This window comes from Elephas maximus, chromosome X (assembly GCF_024166365.1).
Source record: "Elephas maximus indicus isolate mEleMax1 chromosome X, mEleMax1 primary haplotype, whole genome shotgun sequence".
Classification (NCBI taxonomy): domain Eukaryota; kingdom Metazoa; phylum Chordata; class Mammalia; order Proboscidea; family Elephantidae; genus Elephas; species Elephas maximus.
In genome coordinates, this window is record NC_064846.1 from 98,255,506 (window position 1) to 98,277,268 (window position 21,763).

General features: G+C 38.9%; 1 protein-coding gene across 9 annotated transcripts in view; it reads right to left on the bottom strand.

Moving 5' to 3' along the window:
- Positions 1-18,063: 18,063 nt before the first annotated feature.
- Positions 18,064-21,763, bottom strand: part of TAF1 (TATA-box binding protein associated factor 1) — a 73,659-nt gene continuing 69,959 nt past the window's right edge. For 4 of the 9 annotated variants that reach the window (XM_049871599.1, XM_049871598.1, XM_049871596.1 and 1 more), the window contains exon 38: positions 18,065-19,925. In XM_049871599.1, the coding sequence (XP_049727556.1) occupies positions 19,706-19,925 (220 nt within the window). In that variant the 3' untranslated portion in view covers positions 18,065-19,705. Of the gene's footprint in view, positions 20,484-21,763 lie in introns of all 9 variants that reach the window. The other 5 variants (XM_049871595.1, XM_049871594.1, XM_049871593.1 and 2 more) reach the window with 3 other exon arrangements.

Sequence of the window (21,763 nt, forward strand, 5' to 3'; positions counted from 1 at the left end):
ATGACACCCTTACTGAAACCTCCAAAACTTAGAAGAAATGAGCAGAGATAAACCCCTAAAGAAAACCTTTAAAAAAAAAAAAGTAGAGGCCCTAAAGTTAAAAGAGAAAAGGGGAGATGAGACCAAAACTGTGGGGGAAAGAGCTGGAAAGCACCTGTCTTTTGCCATCAGGAAATACTTCTTCAAGAGTATTCTGCTTATAGTTAATAAGCAGTTAGGAAGATTTTAAAGTTTACATTCGAATGTCCTTACTTTGTGAACGTTGAGAAATGTGCAAATGTCCTAAATTTCAAAAAAGGAAATAAGGAGAGTCCCCCCATAGAGTAATAAAATTTGTATCCATGTGTAGCTATTGGAAAACAGAAGACAGAGAAATGCGATAAGACAGTGTTTCTCAAATTTGGTCTCATAATAAGAACCACCTAGGATGATTTTTTCTTTCTTTTAAAAACATTTTTGTGCTAAAATGTGTAATTTTTTTCATTTTAACTATTTTAAACTGTACAATTCAATGCCATTAATCACATTCATAATCCTGTGACACCATTACCGCTATTTCCAAAACTTTATCAACCCAAACAGAAATTCTGTACCTATTAAGTAATAACTCCCGATCTACCCCTCCTCCCAGCCTCTAGTAACCTCTATGCATTTGCCTTTTCTAGATATTTCATATAAGTGGGATCATACAATATAGGTCATTTTTTTGTCTAGCTTATTTAACTTAGCATAATATTTTCAAGGTTCATCCAATGTTGTAGCATGTATTAGAACTTCATTCCTTTTTATGACTGAATATTATGTTTTATGTATGTTCCATATTTTGATTACCCATTCATCTGATGATGGACACTTCAGATTTTTCCACCTTTTGATAATATGAGCAATGATCCTATGAAGAATCTTGTGCAAGTATCTGTTTGGGTCCCTGCTTTCAATTCTTTTGGGTATATGCCTAGGAGTGGAACTGTTGAGTCATATGATAATTCTAAGTATTCTCTTTTCTTTTGTGTGTGTGTGTGAGTGCATTTTAGGTGAACGTTTACATCTCTAGTTAATTTCTCATACAAAAATTTATACACATTGTTTTGTGACATTCGTTGCAATCCCCATAATGTGACAGCACACTTCCCCCTTCCCCCCTGGGTTCTCTGTGTCCTTTTGATCAATTCCTGTCCCTTTCTGCTTTCTCATCCTGTTTTTGGACAGGAGCTGCCCATTTGGTCTCCTATACCTGATTGAACTAAGAAGCACATTCTTTACATGTATTATTTTTTGTTTATAGTCCTGTCTAATCTTTGTCTGAAAAGTGGGCTTCAGGAATGGTTTTAGTTCTGGGTTAACAGTGCTTCTGAGGGCCATAGTTTTGGGGGTTCCTCCAGTCTCCGTTAGACCATTAAGTCTAGTCTTTTTACATGAATTTGAGTTCTGTTCTACATTTTTTTCCTGCTCTGTCTGGGACTCTGTTGTGTTCCCTGTCAGGGCGGTCATTAGTGGTAGCTGGGCACTACATAGTTCTTCTGGTCTCAACTTGGTGGAGTCTCTGGTTCATTTGGTCCTTTAGGCTAGTATTTTCCTTGTGTCTTTGGTTTTCTTCATTCTCCTTTGCTCCAAGTGGGATGGGACCAATTGATGTATCTTAGGTGGCTACTCACAAGCTTTTAAGACCCCAGATACCTCTCACCAAAGTGGGATATAGAACATTTTCTCAATAAACTTTGTTATGCCCATTGACCTGGATGGCCCCTGAAACTATGGCCCCCGAAACTATGGCCCCCAGGCCCTAGCCCCAGCTACATACGATAGTTCTATGTTTAAGGAACCACCAAACTTTTTCCACAGTGGCTGTACCATTTTACATATTTTACATTCCCATCAGCAATGGATGAGGGTTTCAATTTTTCCACATCCTCTACAATACTTGCTATTTTGCATTTTTAAAAATAATAGCCTTCCTAGTGGGTATGAAATGATACCTCATTTTGGTTTTTGACTTGCATTTCCCTAATGACTAATGAATGATTAAAGTTGTCAAGGGTTACATTTTTCTTGGATCCACAATCAACACCCATGGAAGCAGCAGCCATGAAATCAAAAGACGCATTGCATTGGGCAAATCTGCTAAAAAAAAAAAAAACCTCTTTAAAGTTTTGAAAAGCAAAGATGTCGCTTTAAGGACTAAGGTGCACCCAACCCAAGCCATGGTATTTTCAATCGCCGCATATGCACTCAAAAGGGGGACAATGAATGAAGAAGACCAAAGAAGAATTGACGCCTTTGAACTATGGTGTTGGTGAAGAATATTGACTATACCATGGACTGCCAAAAGAATGAACAAAGCTGTCTTGGAAGTACAACCAGAATGCTCCTTAGAAGCAAGGATGGTGAGACTTCTCTGAAGGACATCATGCTTGATAGAGAGTCAACGAAAAAAAGACACTCAATGAGATGGATTGACACAGTGGCTGCAACGATGGGCTCAAGCATAAAAACATCGTGAGGATGGCGCAGTTTGATTGTACGTAGGGTCACTATGAGTTGGAACCAGCTCAATGGCACTTAACAACAACAATTAATAATGATTTTGAGCATCTTTTCATGTGCTTATTGACTATTTGTATATCCAAGGTGAGAATCTTGAAAGTAGCAAGAGAGAAGCACCTCATCACATACGAGGATCCTCAATAAGATTAACAGCCAATTTTTCATCAGAAACCATGGAAGCCCTTTGAGAATATTTAAGACAATTGTTTTAAAGTCTTCGTCTAGTAAAGACAATGTCTGGGCTTCCTCAGGGATGGTTTTTGTGACTTTATTTTGTTCCTTTGACTAAGCCACTGTGTTTCTTGTGATTTTTTTGTTGAAAATTGGATATTTGAATATTATAATGTGCTAACTCTGGAAGTCAGATTCTCCCCCTTCCCCAGGGTTTGTCTTATGCCTTCTTTTATTTCTTTGTACAAAGACTGTATTCCTTGTCATGTGTGGTCTCTGAAGTCTCTGTTCTTTTAGCTTGTGCTCAGATAGTGTTTTGTCAGATTTGCTTCAAAACCAGGAGCAAAGCAAAATAAAAAACAGCAAAGCAAAACCAAAACATCACCTCTTGCAGTCTTTGCAGATTGCCTCTGTGCTTGTGCACTCTTTCAACACTTAACCAGGCTTACACTGAGCCTAGAGATCAGCCCGAGGTGCAAGCTTATAGTTTTCTCAGCTCTTTTCTGAGCATGTGTATTGCCCTGGGTATGGCATGGCTTTCTAAATTCTCTGATATTCTTGGGTGCTTTGAATGCCCTAATTTCCCTAAGAAACTTTCTCCCCAACTTTTCCATCCAGGTTTTAGGTGGTCTGTTGTAATCTGCATCATAACTCTTTCGCACCAGGTGGCTTCGGGTTGATTGTTCACCTTACAGTGTTCTCAAGAAATGCCTGCTGCTTTTTTTGCCCTGAGTGAGTTCCAAGACAGATGAATGACAAGTGCCTTGCATCAGTCTTTCAGATAGTCTACAGAAAGGTTAGAACAAACTCAAAAATTTGTGAATAGGGTCTGCTCTGCTCCCTTAGGGTCTCACACTGGGAACACATGCTGCTGTCTCCAAGATGGCTACTGAGCTAGGGAGTGGGTGGGGAAGAGGCAAGTAAAAAAGCCACAGAGCTTTCATACTGTTTTCATGTTGCCTTTTTCCTGATTCAGCATTCACTTGGTTCTATAACCTTTTAACTTTTCCATAATTCTAGCAAAGTTGGTTCTGACAGTTTTTGCATCTGTTTTTGATGTTTCTGTGGGGAAACAGGCACTTAGAGCTGCCTGCTCCACCATCTTCTGTTCATCTGGCTTTTAAACTAGTTTCCAAGCTTACACTCCAGATACTGAACTGGATTCCAGAAAAAGGACCTGGAAACCTATTATTAAACAAGTACCTCAGATGATGATGATAATTAGACAAGTTCGGGAAACTGTTATACACATATTCCATGGCTTTCAAGAAGGCAATGATAAACTCTCTCCTAATAGGCCCATGGATGAGGAAATTTGAGGTGGATGATAAATAGTAAAGGCAATATTGGTAATGATGGTGAAATTAGAAGAGTCAAAATGTAAGGGGCTTATAAAAATGTTTATTAATTACTGGTGGTTTTAACATGTCCCCAACTTTTTTTTTTTAATTTTTCCTGCCACTTTTTTTTTTTAATCGTGCTTTAGAAACCCTGGTGGCTTAGTGGTTAAGAGTTTGGCTTCAAACCAAAAAGTCAGCAGTTCGAATCTACCAGGTGCTCCTCAGAAACCCTATGGGGCAGTTCTACTCTGTCCTATAGGGTCACTATGAGTCGAAATCAACTGGACGGCAACAGGTTTAGGTCAAAGTTTACTAAGCAAATTAGCTTCTCATTCAACAATTAATACACAACTTGTTTTGTGACATTGGTTGCCAACCCCACCACACGTCAACACTCTCCCCTTCTCGATCTTGGGTTCCCCATTTCCATTTGTCCAGCTTTCCTGACCCCTCCTGCCTTCTCGTCCTTGCCCCTGGCCTGCTGTGCCCATTTAGTCTTGTATACATAGTTGAACTACATGTGTTAATTGTTTTGTTTTATAGGCCTGTCTAATTTTTGGCTGAAGGAGTGACTTTGTACTGAGTTAAAAGGTTGTCCAGGGGCCATACTCTCAGAGTGTCCCCAACATCTTTGATACTCCTTCCTCCAGTAGTGAACCTTAACTTCCCCTCCTCTTGAGTGTGAGCTGGACTTAGTGACTTGCCTCTAAAGAACAGAGTATGGGAAAGGAAAAATAGTAACTTTATAGTGGAGAAACCTGGCAGACACCTTCTTAATCAAGTGAGTAAGGTAAACATCACCAGCAATGAGTGATGTTGGTAATCATGTACTATCTGATGTGAGAAGGTATTCACCTCTGTGGTATTCTTCCCCCAAAATGCATAACCCCAGTCTACTAATGAGAAAAACATCAAACAAACCCAAACTGAGGGACATGCTACAAAATATTTGAACGGTACTCTTTAAGAAAAGCATCAGGGTCGTGAAAGACAAGGAGAGACAGAGAAACTGTCACAGATGAGAGGTTAAAGAGTCGCGACAACTAAATTCAATGTGGTATCCTGGATTAGATCCTGGAACAGAAGAAGGTCATTAGTGGAACAACTATTAATATTTGAATGAAGTCTATTAGTTTAGTTAATAGAATTGTACCAATGCTAATTTCTTAGTTTTGATAAAAAGTACTATGGTAAGTACCAAGTTAATGTTAGGTGAAGCCAGGTGAAGAGTATACAGGAACTCTGTACTATCTTTCCAACTCTTCTGTAAATCTAAAATTATTCAAAATAAAACTATTGAAGGAAAATGTAATTTCTTAAGCTAATTGGTAGGTACACACTTTATGGTTTTATTATTTTACCTAAATATCCATCATATATTCTTTAGTATGCATGAACTATTTCATAATTTAAAAAAACAAGAAAGGAAAAAATGTAAGGGACCTAAAATATACGTCATCTGTGGAAAGCATCTATGAGATATTTGACACTCCAATTTCAATTGAGCTGATCTGGGTTAAGTACAGGGTGGATTGTGCCAGAAGGTAAAAAGCTTTTATTTTAACCATTGCACTGAGCTCCATTTGATGAAATGTGGTAAAAGAATAAGGACAGTCTGCAAGTCACCAGGTATGAGAGTCCAGAGTAGAAGCCAAATTCATCAATATTCACCAGTATCATCAGGGATGGGGGAGATGCTCTGATATCAAATCCACCCAGACAGAGAAGATGGGTACATGAGGTTATCACAGCTTGATGACACCAGCCATTCAAATGAATAGACACAGAAGTTTATTAATGGTTACCAAGGGATGGGGAAGGGGGATGGAGAATTACTGTTTAAAGAGTAATGAATTTCTATTTCGGATGATGCAAAACTTTTGGAAATGGATAGTGGCGATGGGTGCACAACATAGTGAACGTGATTAATGTCACTGAATTGTACACTTAAAAATGGCTAAAATGGAATTTTTTTTGTTTTATCACAATATTTTACCAAATAGGCTGAAAATTCCTTGTTCATAAGCAATCAATTCATTTTGAGGCAAACTATTGAGACCTAAGAATTTTTGTGATATTGAAGAAACTTCGCCAAATTGCCTAAATCAGGTATTGGGGAGGGGTGAGGAAAGGCAGGCCTTGCTATCAGTTGGGAGGCTTTAAAAAAAATCCTCCTACCAGCTTCTGATGTGTTTTCCCACCACCACACATCTAAGGGGTAACCCCTCCCCTTTCTATTACTGATGAAAGCCAATCTCAACTCCCCAGGTGTGCTGAATAAGAAGCAAACTCTTGCCTACAGGGTGATAATATGTGTCTGGGACTATGCTAATATTTTAAAAGATAAGTAGAATGTCAAAAGCTAGGATAAAGAAATTAGGAAGAGGATTGTCTAAAAATAAAACTACTTCTGATATATTTAATAAAAAAAATTTTTTTTTGATATGCTGTCATCGTATATACTTACATTTGGGAGACTTATTTTTGGCACCCTAGCAACAATTATATTCATTTCCCATATATAAATCCTTTTTCCTTTCTAAGTATTTAACTGTTTCTCTAATCTTCTAGTTTTGATCATTTAAGCTGCTTCCAATTTTCTAATATTGCCTTTTCTGATTCCATAGGAAGAACGAAACACAGGAAGACAGTGAATAATTTTGTGATTATTGATAGGACATGCCTCCACCTATGAAAACGCAATTTAATTCTGCTTACATTGTTATTTGACCACTTCCTACATAGACAACCGAATCAAATTTTTTATAAAAGGCCTTATTTGTACTTGATTAGTGATAGAGTCACAAACATGGGATATAAGCACATTTTATTTTATTGTAAATAAGGATGAATGGGTATTTTAAAAAGTTGAAAAACTGTAATATGGAGTTGACTGAAAACACTGGATTCCGAGTCCCCAAAACGTGGAAAATCCAAACCTATTAAGCAAAATTGAAAAGAAATGATTTTGAAAGCTTTACCTCCATTTAAACCATTTAAACTTGCAGAATTTATAATTAATATGTAATTTGAATTGCCATAGTTTATGCATGACATTTATAAATAGATGAAATATAAAATATTAAGGGCAATTATTTTTAAAAACCTTGACTGCCAAGTTATTAGGAACAAAAAAGCAAGCAAAAATTTGCAAAAAAAAAAAAACTAAAAAAGTTGTGATTCTATTTCTTCTAAAGTACTTATGTTTGCTGAAGGATTATTAATATTGTTACTGTTATTATTTTAAGGACCATCGGTATCAGAATTACCCAGTCTACATATTACAAATGCACATTCCAGGTCCAGGAATTGAAATTTAGAGTAAGCAATCCCCCATCCTGATGCATACTAGTTTTAAGAATAGCTGACATAAAGGATAAAGTTAAGTTTGGGAATGATGGTTGCTAGATCAGGGTTTCCTAACCTTCCCAAATAAAAATCACCTGGCCAATCTATAAAATATACAGATTACCTGTCTTCTCCCCTAGACATTCTGACTCAAAGCTGAGTTGGAGTCTAGGAATCACTGTTTTTAACAAGCACACTAATTGTTTATTTTTAAAGTTGGGAACCACTGTTAGATTATTTAGGCAAATATTGTACTGTAATTCTTAAGATCCTAGAATTACAAAACAAGCTTCAACTACTAATGGGAAAAAACCTTTGCTATTTTTACACGGATATGGAACTGACATTTTGGAAACACAAATCTGAGTTTAGCTTCCCAGGCCCCACACCACTGCCTTTGAAAAGTTTCCTACCACTTTGAGGATAAAGACCAGACTCCTTAATAGACGGTACAATACCCAGGGGCATGGTTTCTCCCTTCCTATTGCTTATGGATATTCAATACCTACCTTGCTAGTCTTAATTAAAGGTGATCCTCTACACTCCAGTCCAAGCCTAACCCCTCTACCTGTGGGATCTTGAACAAATTTCCTCATCTGCAAAATGGTAATAATAATACCTATCTTGAAGATGGTCTGAGATTAAATGAGGCCAGATAAGTAGAGCTCTATGCGAGGCAGAAACAATGAAGGATAAAAAAAAAAATGAAGGATAGCTACTATTTAATCAAATCAAGCTCCTCACATTCAACTCTTCAATGCACTTCCCATCTGATTTCTGCATCCACCATTCCAAAGGAACTGCTCTCACCAGGCTCACCAACCACCAAATCCAAATGACAAAATTCAGTCCTTATTTAATTGACCTTTCTGCAAATACTGCAAATACTGGACATTGTTGATCACTCCATCCTTTGAAAAACTCTCCTCCTTTGGCTTCCCTGACAACAGTGTATCCTGGTTTCTTCATACTTCTCTGGCCAGTCTTTTAAAGTATCTTTTTTGGTTCTTTCCTTCTTTATCTTTTCAAATTAAAAAAGTTTTAATTTTATCAAAGCAATACATACACATTTATATGAAAACTACTCAGCAACGCCTTTCCTGACCATTAAATTAGCAGCTCACCCTACCCATAAAAAAAAAAATTAGCAGGTCACCCTACACACACTCTCACTGTTTTATTTTCTTCACAGCCCTTCTCTCTCTTATTGTCTACCTCCCTCACTAAATTCTAAGCTATTTGAAGGGACTTTGTTTTATTCACTGCTGTACTGAGAGCATCTAGAATAATGTCCGGCACCTACTTATGGACTGAATTGTGTCCCTGCACACCCAAAGATATGTTGAAGTCCTAACCCCTGTACCTGGGAATATGACCTTGTTTGGGGAAATGAGTTTTTCTTTGCAGATGTTATCAGTTAACATCATCATACTGGAATAGGGTGGGTCTTAATCCTTATCTACACACTAGTCTCTAACTTTTCTCTCAAGATCTCTTCTCCCAATGCAACCTTCCCTACCTATGCTAGTAACATCTCTTCCCGTTTTTACAGAGATGTCTTTCCAATAATTGCCCTCTCTTGCTTTTTCAACCCCTTCATCTCTATTGTTTTCTTCTCCTAAGCCTATGTAAGCATGCTATGTATCTTCCATCTTAAGACTCTTTTAGTCCTCATGGCCTAGTTTCTTGAAAAAGTCTTTGATCTCTATTGTCAAGTCTTCATCTGCCATTTGTTCCTCAACCTGCTGCTAGTTGGCTTCCAATGCTACTACTTTGCTGAAACCAAGATCATCTCATTTTACTTTACCTCTCTGTGGTATACACGCTGTCTTTTTTCCCCCCTTAAAATTCTTCTCTTGGCTTCAGAAGTATCACTCTTCAGGTTTTCCTTCTATTTCTGCCCACCCCTAAATGTTGGTCTTCACTGGAATTCTGTCCTTCACGCTCTTCTGACTCTACACATGCTTTCTGCTGATCTCACCTACTCCTAAGGTTGCACTTCAAACTTAACATGCTTCAAAATGAATTCAGCTGTTTCTCCTACCTTCCACCCTCAGCCTGCTCAGTGAATGGCATCACAATTCACCCTAAGTCAGAAACCTAGGTTCCACTCTCTTTTCCTCTCCATTATAGTCACCAAGATAAACTTCTCATTCTATCCTACTGCCAATGCCTCACTCACGGTTTAGCTCTCCAACATCTCTCGTTGGCATCATTTCTCTGCCTTCAGCCTCATCCCTCTCCACTCCATCCACTTTCACATTAGTGTCAGATTGATCTCTCTAAAATGAACATTTGATTCTGAGCTTGTAATTCCTACATGTTCCTTATATTCCAGCCATATAAACTACCAGTAGTTCCATGAACATGCCCTTTCATTCCTCTAAGCACTCTGTTCCTTCTGCCTAGAATGCCCTCCCATTCCTCCTGTCTGGCAAACTCACTTTTCATGATTTATCTCAAGGGTCTCCTCTGTGAAGCTTTCCCTTCCTTACTCCACAAGCAGTTAGTAAGTCTTTTGTCTCACCACAGTACCTTATAAAAAAACTACTTACTGGAAATGAACACTTTTTAATTAATTTATTTGCATGTCTACCTCTCATTCTAGACCTAAAGTTCCTTGAAATCAGAAACTTTACCTTACTTCTGTGTCAGTATCTAGCAGACTGCTTAATAAAAATTGTTGGTTTTTTTTTTTTCTGGTCCTGCTTTTTCTTTTAATTTTTATTGTGCTTTAAGTGAAAGTTTACAAATCAAGTCAGTCTCTCATACAAAACCTTATATACACCTTGCTATATACGCCTAGTTGCTCTCCCCCTAATGAGACAGCACGTTCCTTCTCTCCATCCTGTGTTTCTGTGTCCATTCAGCCAGCTTCTGTCTCCCTCGGCGTTCACATCTCCCCTCCAGACAGGAGTTGCCCAGACAGTCTCATGTGTCTACTTGATACAAGAAGCCCATTCCTCACCAGTATTATTTTCTATCTTGTAGTCCAGTCCAATCCCTGTCTGAAGAGTTGTCTTTGAGAATGGTTCCTGTCTTGGGCTAACAGAAGGTCTGGGGACCATGTCTTCCAGGGTCCCTCTGGTCTCAGTCAGACCGTTAAGTCTGGTCTTTTTATGAGAATTTGGGGTGTGCATCCCACTGCTCTCCTGCTCCCTCAGGGATTCTCTGTTGTGCTCCCTGTCAGGGCAGTCATTGGTCGTAACCGGGCACCATCTAGTTCTTCTGGTCTCAAGCTGATGTAGTCTTTGACTTATGTGGCTCATTCTGACTCTGGGGCTCATACTTACCTTGCATCTTTGGTATTCTTCATTCTCCTTTGCTCCAGGTGGGTTGAGACCAACTGTTGCATCTTAGATGGCCGCTTGCTAGCGTTTAAGAGCCCAGACACCACTCTCCAAAGTGGGATGCAGGATGTTTTCTTAATAGTTTTTATTATGCCAATTGACCTAGATGTCCCCTGAAACCATGGACCCCAAACCCCCGGCCCTGCTACGCTGGCCTTCGAAGCACTCAGTTTATTCAGGAAACTTTTTTGCTTTTGGTATAGTCCAGTTCTGCTGACCTCTCCTGTATTGTGTGTTGTCCATCCCTTCACCTAAATTAGTTCTTGTCTGCTATCTAATTAGTGAATCCCCCTCTTCCTTTTTCCCTCCCTCCTCCTTCTTGTCACCATCAAAGAATATTTTCTTCTCTGTTTAAACTATTTCTTGAGTTCCTATAATACTGGTATCATACAATATTTATCCTTTTGCAACTGACGATTTCACTCAGCATAATGCTTTCCAGGTTCCTCCATGTTATGAAATTTTTCACATCATTGTTCTTTATTGATGCATAGTATTCCATTGTGTGAATATACCATAATTTATTTATCCATTCATCTGTTGATGGGCACCTTGGTTGCCTCCATCTTTTGGTATTGTAAACAGTGCTGCAATAAACATGGGTGTGCATATATCTGTTCATGTAAAGGCTCTTCTCTAGGATATATTCTAAGGAGTGGGATTGCTGGATCATATGGTAGTTCTATTTCTAGCTTTTTAAGGAAGCACCTAATTGATTTTCCAAAGTGACTGTACCATTTTACATTCCCACCAGCCGAATATAAGTGTTCTAGTCTCTCCACAACCTCTCCAATAAATTATTCTGTGTTTTTTGGATTAATGCTACCCTTGATGGAGGGAGATGGAATCTCATTGTACTTTTAATTTGCATTTCTCTAATGGCTAATGATTGTGAGCATTTCCTCATGTATCTGTTAGCTACCCGAATGTCTTCTTTAGTGAAGTGCCTGTTCATACCCTTTGCCCATTTTTTAATTGGGTTGTCTTTTTGTTGTTTTTGCAGTAACAAGTAGATTTTAGAGATCAGCTGCTGATCGGAGATGTCATAGCTAATAACTTTTTCCCAGTCTGTAGGTAATCTTTTTACTCTTTTTGGTGAAGTCTTTGGATGAGCATAGGTGTTTGACTTTTAGGAGCTCCCAGTTATCTAATTTCTCTTTTGCTGTTTTTGCAGTTCTAGTAGTTTCAGTAATGTCTTGTATACTGTTAATGCCATGTATTAGGGCTCCTAGTGTTGTATCTATTTTTTCTTCCATGAACTTTATCATTTTAGATTTTATATTTAGGTCTTTGATCCATTTTAAGTTGGTTCGAGTGCATGGTGTGAAGTATGGGTCCTGTTTCATTTTTTTTGCAGATGGACATCCAGTTATGCCAGCACCATTTATTAAAGAGACTGTCTTTTCCCCATTTAACTGACTTTGGACCTTTGTCAAATATCAGCTGCTCATATGTGAATGGATTTATGTCTGGATTCTCAATTCTGTTCCATTAGTCTACGTATTTGTTGTTGTACCAGTACCAGGCGGTACAGCATGTTCTAAAGTCAGGTAGCGTGAGGCCTCCCACTTTGTTCTTTTTCAGTAATGCTTTACTTATCCGGGGCCTCTTTCCCCTCCATATGAAGTTGGTGATTTGTTTCTCTATCTCATTAAAAAATGTCACTGGTATTTGGATCCGGATTGTATCTATAGATCACTTTGGGCAGAATAGACTTTTACAAGGTTGAGTCTTCCTATCCGTGAGCAAGGTATGTTGTTCCACTTATGAAGGTCTCTTTTGGTTTCTTGCAGTAATGTCTTGTAGTTTTCTTTGTATAGGTCTTTTACGCCCCTGGTTAGATTTACTCCTAAGTATCTTGTTCGGGGCTGTTGTAAATAGTATTGATTTGGTGATTTCCTCTTCGTCGCTCTTTGTTGATGTAGAGGAATCCAACTGATTTATGTATATCTTGTATCCTGAAACTCTGCTGAACTATTAGTTTCAGTAGTTTTCTTCAGGATTCTTTAGGTTTTTCTGTGTATAAGATCATGTCATCTGCAAACAGAGATACTTCTTTGCCAATCTGGATGCCCTTTCTTTATCTAGCTTTATAGCTCTGGCTAGGACCTCCAGCACAATGTTAAATAAGAGTGGTGAGAAAGGGCATCCTTGTCTGGTTCCTGTTCTCAGTGGGAATGGTTTCAATCTATCTCCATTTAGGGTGATGTTGGCTGTTGACTTTGCATAAATGCCCTTTATAATGTTTAGGAAATTTCCTTCTATTTGTATTTTGCTGAGAGTTTTTATCATGAATGTCTTTTCTGCATCAACTGATAAAATCATGTGATTCTTATCTTTTATTTATGTGATGGATTACATTGTTTTTCTAACGCTGAACCATCCCTGCATACCTGGTATGAATCTCACTTGGTCATGGTGAATTATATTTTTGATATGTTGTTGAATTTTATTGAGGATTTTTGCAACTAAGTACATGAGGGATACTGGCCTGTAATTTTCTTTTTTTGTGGAGTCTTCACCTGGTTTTGGTATCAGGGTTATGCTGCTTCATAGGATGTGTGGGAGTACTCCATCCTTTTCTATGCTTTGAAATACCTTTAGTAGTAGTGGTGTTAACTCTTCCCAGAAAGTTTGGTAGAATTCTCCAGTGAAGCCGTCAGGGCCAGGGATTTTCTTCTTTGGGAGTTTGATTGCTTTTTCAATCTCTTCTTTTGGTATAGGTTTATTTAGTTGTTCTCTGTTTGTGTTAGTTTAGGTAGGTGGTGTGTTTTTAGAAATTTGTCCATTTCCTCTCGGTTTTCTAATTTGTTAGAGTACAACTTTTCCTAGTACTCTGTTATGATTCTTTTAACTTCAGTTGGGTCTGTTCTGATACTGCCCATCTCATTTCTTATTCGGGTTATTTGCTTCGTCTCCTGTTTTTCTTTTGTCAGTTTGGCCAGTGGTTTATTGATTTTATTAATCTTTTCAAAGAGCCAGCTGTTGGTCTTAACTGTTTCAATTGTTTTTCTGTTTTCTATTTCATTTAATTCTGCTCTTATTTTATTTGCTTTCTTCTGGTGCCTCACGGTTACTTTTGTTGCTCTCTCTCTATTTGTTCAAGTCGTAGGGATAATTCTTTGATTTTGGCCCTTTCTTCTTTTTGGATGTGTGCATTTATTGATATAAATTGACCTCTGAGCACTGCTTTCGCTGTGTCCCAAAGGTTCTGATAGGAATTTACATTCTCATTGGATTCTATGAATTTCTTTATTCCATCCTTCATGTCTTCTATAACCCAGTTGTTTTTGAGCAGGGTATTGTTCAGTTCCCAAGTGTTTCTTTTCCCTGCTTCTTCTGTTATTGACTTCTACTTTTATGGCCTTATGGTCAGAGAAGATGCTTTGTAATATTTCAATGTTTTGGATTATGTTAAGGCTTGCTTTATGGCCTAACACGTGGTCTAGTCTAGAGAATGTTCCATGTGCACTGGAAAAGAAAGTATACTTGCATGCTTTTGGGTGGAGTGTTCTGTATATGTCTATGAGGTCAAGTTGGTTAATTGTGGCATTTAGCTCTCCCGTGTCTTTATTGAGCATCTTTCCGGATATTCTGTCCTTCACTGAAAGTGGTGTGTTGAAGTCTGCTACTATTATTGTGGAGCTGTCTACCTCACTTTTCAATGCTGTTAAAGTTTCTGTATCTTGAAGCCCTGTTGTTGGGTGCATAAACATTTAATATGGTAATATCCTCCTGGTATATTGTCCCTTTCATCATTATATAGTGTCCTTCCTTATCCTTTGTGGTAGATTTAAGTTTGAGGTCTGTTTTGTCAGAAATTAGTATAGTCGCTCCTGCTCTTCTTTGATGTTTATTTTTTTCCATCCTTTGAGTTTTAGTTTGTGTCTTTAAGTCTAAGGTGCGTCTCTTGTAGGCAGCATATAGCCAGATATGTTTTTTAATCCATTCTGCAACTCTCTTTATTGGTGCATTTAGCCCTTTTACATTCAGCATGATTATAGATGAGTTTAGTGCTGTCATTTTGATGCTTTTTTGTGTGTTGTTGAGTTTCATTTTTCCACTTACTTTTTTGTGCTGAGAAGTTTTCCTTGTGAATTGTGTGTTCCTCTTTTTCATTGTGGTTGAATTTGTTCTTGCTGAGTCCTTATGATTATTTTGTTTTTTGTTTTGAAGTGTAGGATTGTTAGTCTTCTTTGTGGTTACCTTGATATTTACCCATCTTCCTAAGTTTAAACCTAACTTGTATCTCCCTATATTGCCTTGATTTCCTTTCCCTATGCAAGATCTATGCCTACTTTATTTAGTCCCTCTTTATTGATTTTTGTCATCTTTTACATAACAACATCACTGATTCCCTCTTTTGAGCTTTTTTAAAAAAAATCTTGATTTATTTTTGTGATTTCCCTATCTGAGTTGATATCTGGTTGCTCTGTTCTGTGTTCTAGTGTTGGGTTGATATCTGATATTACTGGTTTTCTATCCAGAGAATTCCCTTTAGTATTTCTTGTAGTTTTGGTTTGGTTTTTGCAAACTCCCTAAGCTTCTGTTTATCTGTAAATATCTTAATTTCTCCTTCATATTTGAGAGATGGTTTTGCTGGATATATGATTCTTGGCTGGGAATTTTTCTCCTTCAATGCTTTAAATATATCATCCCATTGCCTTCTTGCCTGCATGGCTTCTGCCGAGTGGTCTGAAATTCTTATTGATTCTCCTTTGTAGGTGACTTTTCGCTTATCCCTGGCTCCTCTTAAAATTTTCTCTATCTTTGGTTATGGCAAGTTTGATGATAATGTCTTGGTGACTTTCTTTTGGGATCTACCTTGTATGGGGTTTGATGAGCATCGTGGATACAGATCCTTTCATCTTTCACAATATCAGGGTAGTTTTCTGCCAACAAATCTTCAACAATTCTCTCTGTATTGTGTTATTCCTCCCTGTTCTGGTATTCCAATCACTCACAAGTTATTCTTCTTGATAGAGGCCCACATGATTCTCAGGGTTTCTTCATTGTTTTTTTCTTTTATCTGATGTTTCTTCAAATATATTGGTGCCAAGTAATTTATCTTCCGTCTCACCAATTCTGCATTCCTGTTCCTCAATCTGAGCCTCTATCGAGTTGTCTAACTCTGTAATTTTATTGTTAATCTTCTGAATTTCTGAGTGCTCTCTATGGATTCTTGCAGTTCATTAAATTTTTCATTATGTTATTGAGTAACCTTTTTAATTTCAACTGCTTTATCTGTGTGTTCCTTGGCTTTTTCTGTTTGTTGCCTGATCTCATTCCTCATGTCTTGAAGAGTTCTGTATATTAATTTTTTGTATTCTACATCTGGTAATTCCAGGAATACATCTTCATCCGGCAGAGTCCCTCTCTGTTTTGGGAGTTTGTTGATGCACTCATGACCTGCTTCTTTGTGTGATTTGATATCAACCGTTGTCTCAGAGCCATCTATAAATTATTGTATACATTTATTTTATGTTTGCTCAGTGTGTCCTAGTTTCTTGCTTTGTTTTGTTTCGATATAACCAAATAGACTACTACAGTGAGCTAACTTGGTTACTGGAACCTTTGAAGCACTAATGTTCTGTAACCAGATGGCTAGAACTGTTACCAGGTATATGAGCCTAGGAGTCCATTCACTATTCTTGTATACATTCAGCTCAGGTATCCTGATAGTCACCTAGTGTGTGGTGTAGGCTCTCATCTACTATCTCAGAGGAGCCGTGGTAATGCGTGTATGCACTGCTTTCTGGTAGCGGCAGGGGTCACAGTCTGAGGAAGGCAGGGGGCTGACAGCCTTCCCCCAAGTGTCAGTGAGGAAGGAGCGTCTCTGTTCTTTAGAGTGCTCTGGTGGGTAGGCTCTGCAGCTGTACCTTAGGCACCCAATGCTTGTACCTGTAAGGACTGGTAGGCACCACTACCCTTTTGTGGGTGGGTAGGTGGCGGCCCTGTTTAATAGGCAGAGAGGTATCTCCAAAACCTGCCTCTCTACCGCACAGCTGCAACAGTTACAGTTACAGAAACAGACTTGCCTTTGCAATATAACAGCCACCTGGATCCACGTAGGGGTGACAAAGTGTGTGGATCGCTTATGCCTGGACTGGAGCTGCTTCTGCTCTGAGCTTCCAGATTAGGGGAGTCTGCAGAGTATTTTATCCCCTGTTAATTTGTTCCTTCTCCCAAGCCAAGAAAATGGCTCAGGGAGCGCAGCAGGTTCTATCTCAGGCCCAGGGAAATCAACTGTTAATAAAGCTGGCTGGGGCAGAGAGGGGGAGGGATCAGATAAATAGCAGCGAGTTCTTTCAAAAGGAGGGGCTATTAGATCCATGCGTGGTAAATTAAACAAAAATCACTTGTGTCGAGAGCGCTGTTTTATTTCAGATTTCAGAGATGTGTGTAGCCTGTGTGCTGACTGGGTCCCCACCAAGATTGCCCCATGGGGTCAGGGCTGCATCCCGTGTTTGCCTTCTTTTGCTGAAGCAGCTGTGTCCTAAACTCCACAGCCAGTCCCCCGTCTCCCCCCCGCCACCCTGGCCGTCACACCAGGGGGTAGGGGTGCCGGCACTTCAGTTGCTTTCTCTCGCTGAAGCAGCTGCTTTCTAAACTCCGCGGCCAGCCCCACTGTAGATATGCCACAGGGTCAGGGGTGCGCCACTCTGCTTGCCTTCTTTCGCTGAAGCTGCCGTGTCTCAGGGAACTACCATCAGTCCCGCCACAGTCGCATCAAAGAACGGCGCCAAGGAATCGGAGCTGAGGCGCTGCGCAGGCTCGGCAAGTTGTCACTGCTTCTGCACGGTCTCTCCTTCCCCTGTCGCTCAGACGGATTCCTTAATTTTGCCTTTCATGCTCAGGGTTTCTAGCTTGTCATACATATAATCGATTCACTTGATTTTTTTGGTCTTTGTTGTAAGAGGGCTCAGCAGAAGCTTCCGGCTAGTTTGCCATCTTGGTCCCGCCTCCTCATTGGCTTTTTTATATGTATTTTTACCACAATAAAAAAATAACCATGCCTGAACTCCCCCCCCCCAAAATAGGGGACTTTATAAATGTCGAATGAATTAATACCATATACCCACCCTGTCACCTAAAATTCTGGAAGCTACCTTTTCCCCCTGCACCCCCAAATGTCAACTGGTCATCAAATCCTGTTGATTCTATTATTTCTCAAATCCATCCCCCTCCTTCCCATCACAATTGCACAGCCCTAGTTCAGGCCCCATTTCCCCTTACTTGAACTAGATTTGCTCCCCTCCAAACCATTCTCCACACTGCCACTGAAATTTTTTTTAGTTTTTATTACAAAAATAATACATACTTATAAAAATGTAAACAATACAGAAATAAAAGCACAATATCCCACTTAGTATACACACAACCGTCTAACCTCCTCCCCTCCAATCCCATTACCCAGAGGTTATCGTTGTGAACAGTTTAGCATATACCCTCTTTCAGACCTTTTCCTTTGCATACACAAGTACATATAAATACATATAAATACACACACGGTTGTCTTTTACAAAAATGGGTTCACATTATACATGATTTTTCAGTTTCTTTCTTCATTCAATATACAGAAAATTTCTAAAACATAAATCTGATTATATCACTCCTTTCTAGCTCTTCATTTGCCATAATATAAAATTCACACTCATTAGTATCAAATGTAAAGCTCTTGATGACATGCTTCCTTCCCATCTTTGTCTCATCTCTAGCCACTCCAGCATTAAAGGATTTAAATCACCGTAAATCCTTTCTGGAACAAGGCAGGTACAAACAAACAAACAAACAAACTAGGAACACACTCTGCCATTTCTAGACTTTGGCCTTTTTCACTTCATGTTACACTGCCTAGACTTTTCCATCTGGCAAACTCCTACTCATTCTTCAACAATCAGCTTAAAAATTATCTCTAGCAAGACTTCCCTAACTTTTTCAGACATGATCACTTCTCTATTATCCCCTATACTTTATATCTAGCTTCTTAATTGCACTTTTTCTCATAGTTCTGTAATGATTTATGAACATATTTTGAATACCACCCTCCCTCCCCCAAGTTGACGGTGAGCTCTTTGGGTAAAAGAGATGTGTCTTATTTACCTTTGCATCCCAAGGATCTGATAGAGTGCTTGTCATGGAGCAGATGCTCAGTAACATTACTCGTTGAGGAGTTTATGATTCTAGAAACATTTTCTGAGTACCCACTATGCACAGAACCATATCCTAAGCATGAAAAGAAACAGAAGACACAGTCTTTGCCCTAAGGAACTTACCATTTCCCTACCATTTCCCCTGGGAGCAGAGGGACAGAATACATTTACATGGCAACATATCATTTCTGACATACAGGCTGTTCCAAAGATTTACAGTTATCTGCCTCAAATCCATTTAGGAACAAGGCACTGCATAATCAAATAAATAATATAAATAACTGGCAGTTTGTCTGATAGGTTTGTTTTTAAGTATAGTGTGGTACAATCTATCAGAATTCAATTCTCTGTCCCAGCAGGGGTGCTGTCACCTGTTCCAGCCTGCAAATAAGAAAACTGAGATGATACCATGCTTGGAAAATTTCTAATACATCAAGAGGACATAAAGTTATTAGTCCTTTCATAATTTCTCTTCCCTTCCCAGGGAAAAACAATACCAAGAGCAATAAATGGAGTTAAAGGAAGGTACTGGAGAAGAAGGAGCACTCATCTCTCTCTCTCTTCTGTTTGGTAGTGGTGGGGCGAGGGGGTTGCTTTGCTTTAAATCAAAGGGTGACAATGTCCCAGGAAGATCAGAAGAGGTGATTTATTATCATTTACTACTTTTTTAAATGCTAAGGTGTTAGTTAATCTGGTGATTTCAGGATCAGACACTGTACAAATATAAACAAATCAGGGCAAGGTGAACCACCTAGGCTAGAGAACAGCGAAGGCTGACCAAGGAGGCCCAAAAGAAGCCTCATTCATCAGAGTCCAAGTCACTGTCCCCAGCAATGGAGTGGAAATCCTCACTGTCCTCCTCGTCCTCTGACAGGTGGACCTGGCTTAGTACACTCGGCCCAGAGCGCTGCTCTTCCTCCTCATCTTCTTCCTCCTCTGATACCTCATACCCACCGATGCTGCTGAAGCTTGTGTCTTGGGTGTTCGACTTGGGATCAGGCTCCTCATAGCTCCCATAACTGAGAAGAGAAATATGTCATCTCTCAAGCTCGGGCACCATCCTCAAGCTGACCAGTCCCATTCTCAGCGTTACCAAGGGATCAGCCCATCTCACCTCCCCTGAACACTAAAATGACTGGTTCTAGACTGTTCTACAGATCCCAGAGAGAAAAATAATCCTGTTCAGAAACATCAACTTGCCAACCTCATTCATAAACACAAGAACCTGAATGAAAGAAACTCCCCTACACCTGGACAACACACACTGCCAGCACATGACCATAAATGCTCCAAGCCTCATGGTTTCATCTACCACTTACAGCCTCACTCACCTACATATCCAGTTACAACAGTCATAAAGATTCTACCTCTTCAATATATCTTGTCTCTAACCCCTCCTTTCCATCCCTACCCTGACTGCCTTCACTTACTTAGTCCACTGTGATCTCTGGGCTACACTACTGAAATAGTATCTTCATGCCTCCAGTCTTGCTCTCCTCCAATTCATTCATATTCAGTCTTCACACTTCTGCCAGAGTGCTCTTTATTTTTTGTTTGTTTGTTTATTCTTAATTTTACTTAAAAAAAAATCACACAAGTAAAGCACGTTCATTGGTAAAAAATTAGAACATACACACCAGAAAAAAAGTCACCAATAACACCACCACTCAGAGATACTCTTGGTATATGATGACCTTCCAAATTTTCTTCTATGCAGTTATATGCTTAAACATTTTTTTTTTTAATTTACAATATTGGGATACTCTACATACTCTTTAGGAATCTGCTTTTTTCACTAATGATAATGAACACCTTTCCATGTCAATAAACATACATCTATAGCATTTTAAGAGCTGCGCGGTATTCCACTTATGGCTGTAACATGATTTTTTTAAGTCTCTCACTAGGACACTGAAGCTATCTCCAATTTTTCCACTATTAGAAACAGTGCTGTGATAACATCATTGAACAAACATCTTGATGGTGTTCTATTACTCCCGTAGAATAATTTCCTAAACATGGAATACTGGGCCAAAGAGGATGTACATATTTTTAAGTTTTTGATTTATAAATTGTTATACTTCCAGAAAGTATCAATTTACATCACCACCAGTAGAATATTCTTTTCTTCTCACACCCTCTCCAACACTGGGCATTGCTACTCATTTTAATCTTTGTCAATCTGATAGGCAAAAAATTGTATCTCATTGTTTTACTGCTCATCTCTGATTATTAAAGAATATATAATATCATATATGTATTGGCTATTTGCATTTCTTTTGTAAATTATTAGCTCATGTCTTTTGCCCACTTTTCTTCTGGGGCAGAACAATCTTTCTACAATGTAAATCTGATCATACTACACTCATTCATGCCTGCTCAAAACTTTCAGGTCCTTCATGAGTTGGCCCTTACCTGTATCTAAATCATCTCTGATCACTCTTACATTGATCAATCAAAAGCTCCAGCCACACTGAGCTACTTGTGTTCTCTAAAAGTGTTTCATGCCTCTGTGTCTTCATACATGTAGTATCCTTGTTCTCTGGAATGCCCTTTGCTTTCTTCTTCATCTAGCTAATTCCTATTTGTATTCAGCTCAGTTTTCTTCTCTAACCAGCTTCCCTCTCCCAACCCCTACCCAAGCTCCGGAAAAATCCTGTGGTTGCCTATCACAGCATATATCACGTTATATTGTGATTGCCTGTTTACCAATTGCAGGCCTCCCAGTAGACTGAATTCCTGAAAGGAAGGCATCACATTTTAGTTATTTTTGTACTGGTGATAAATGCTTGCTGAATGAATAGATAAGACCCTAACTGCTTGCTGGATGCCCAAAGCCAAATTCATTTTTTCCTCT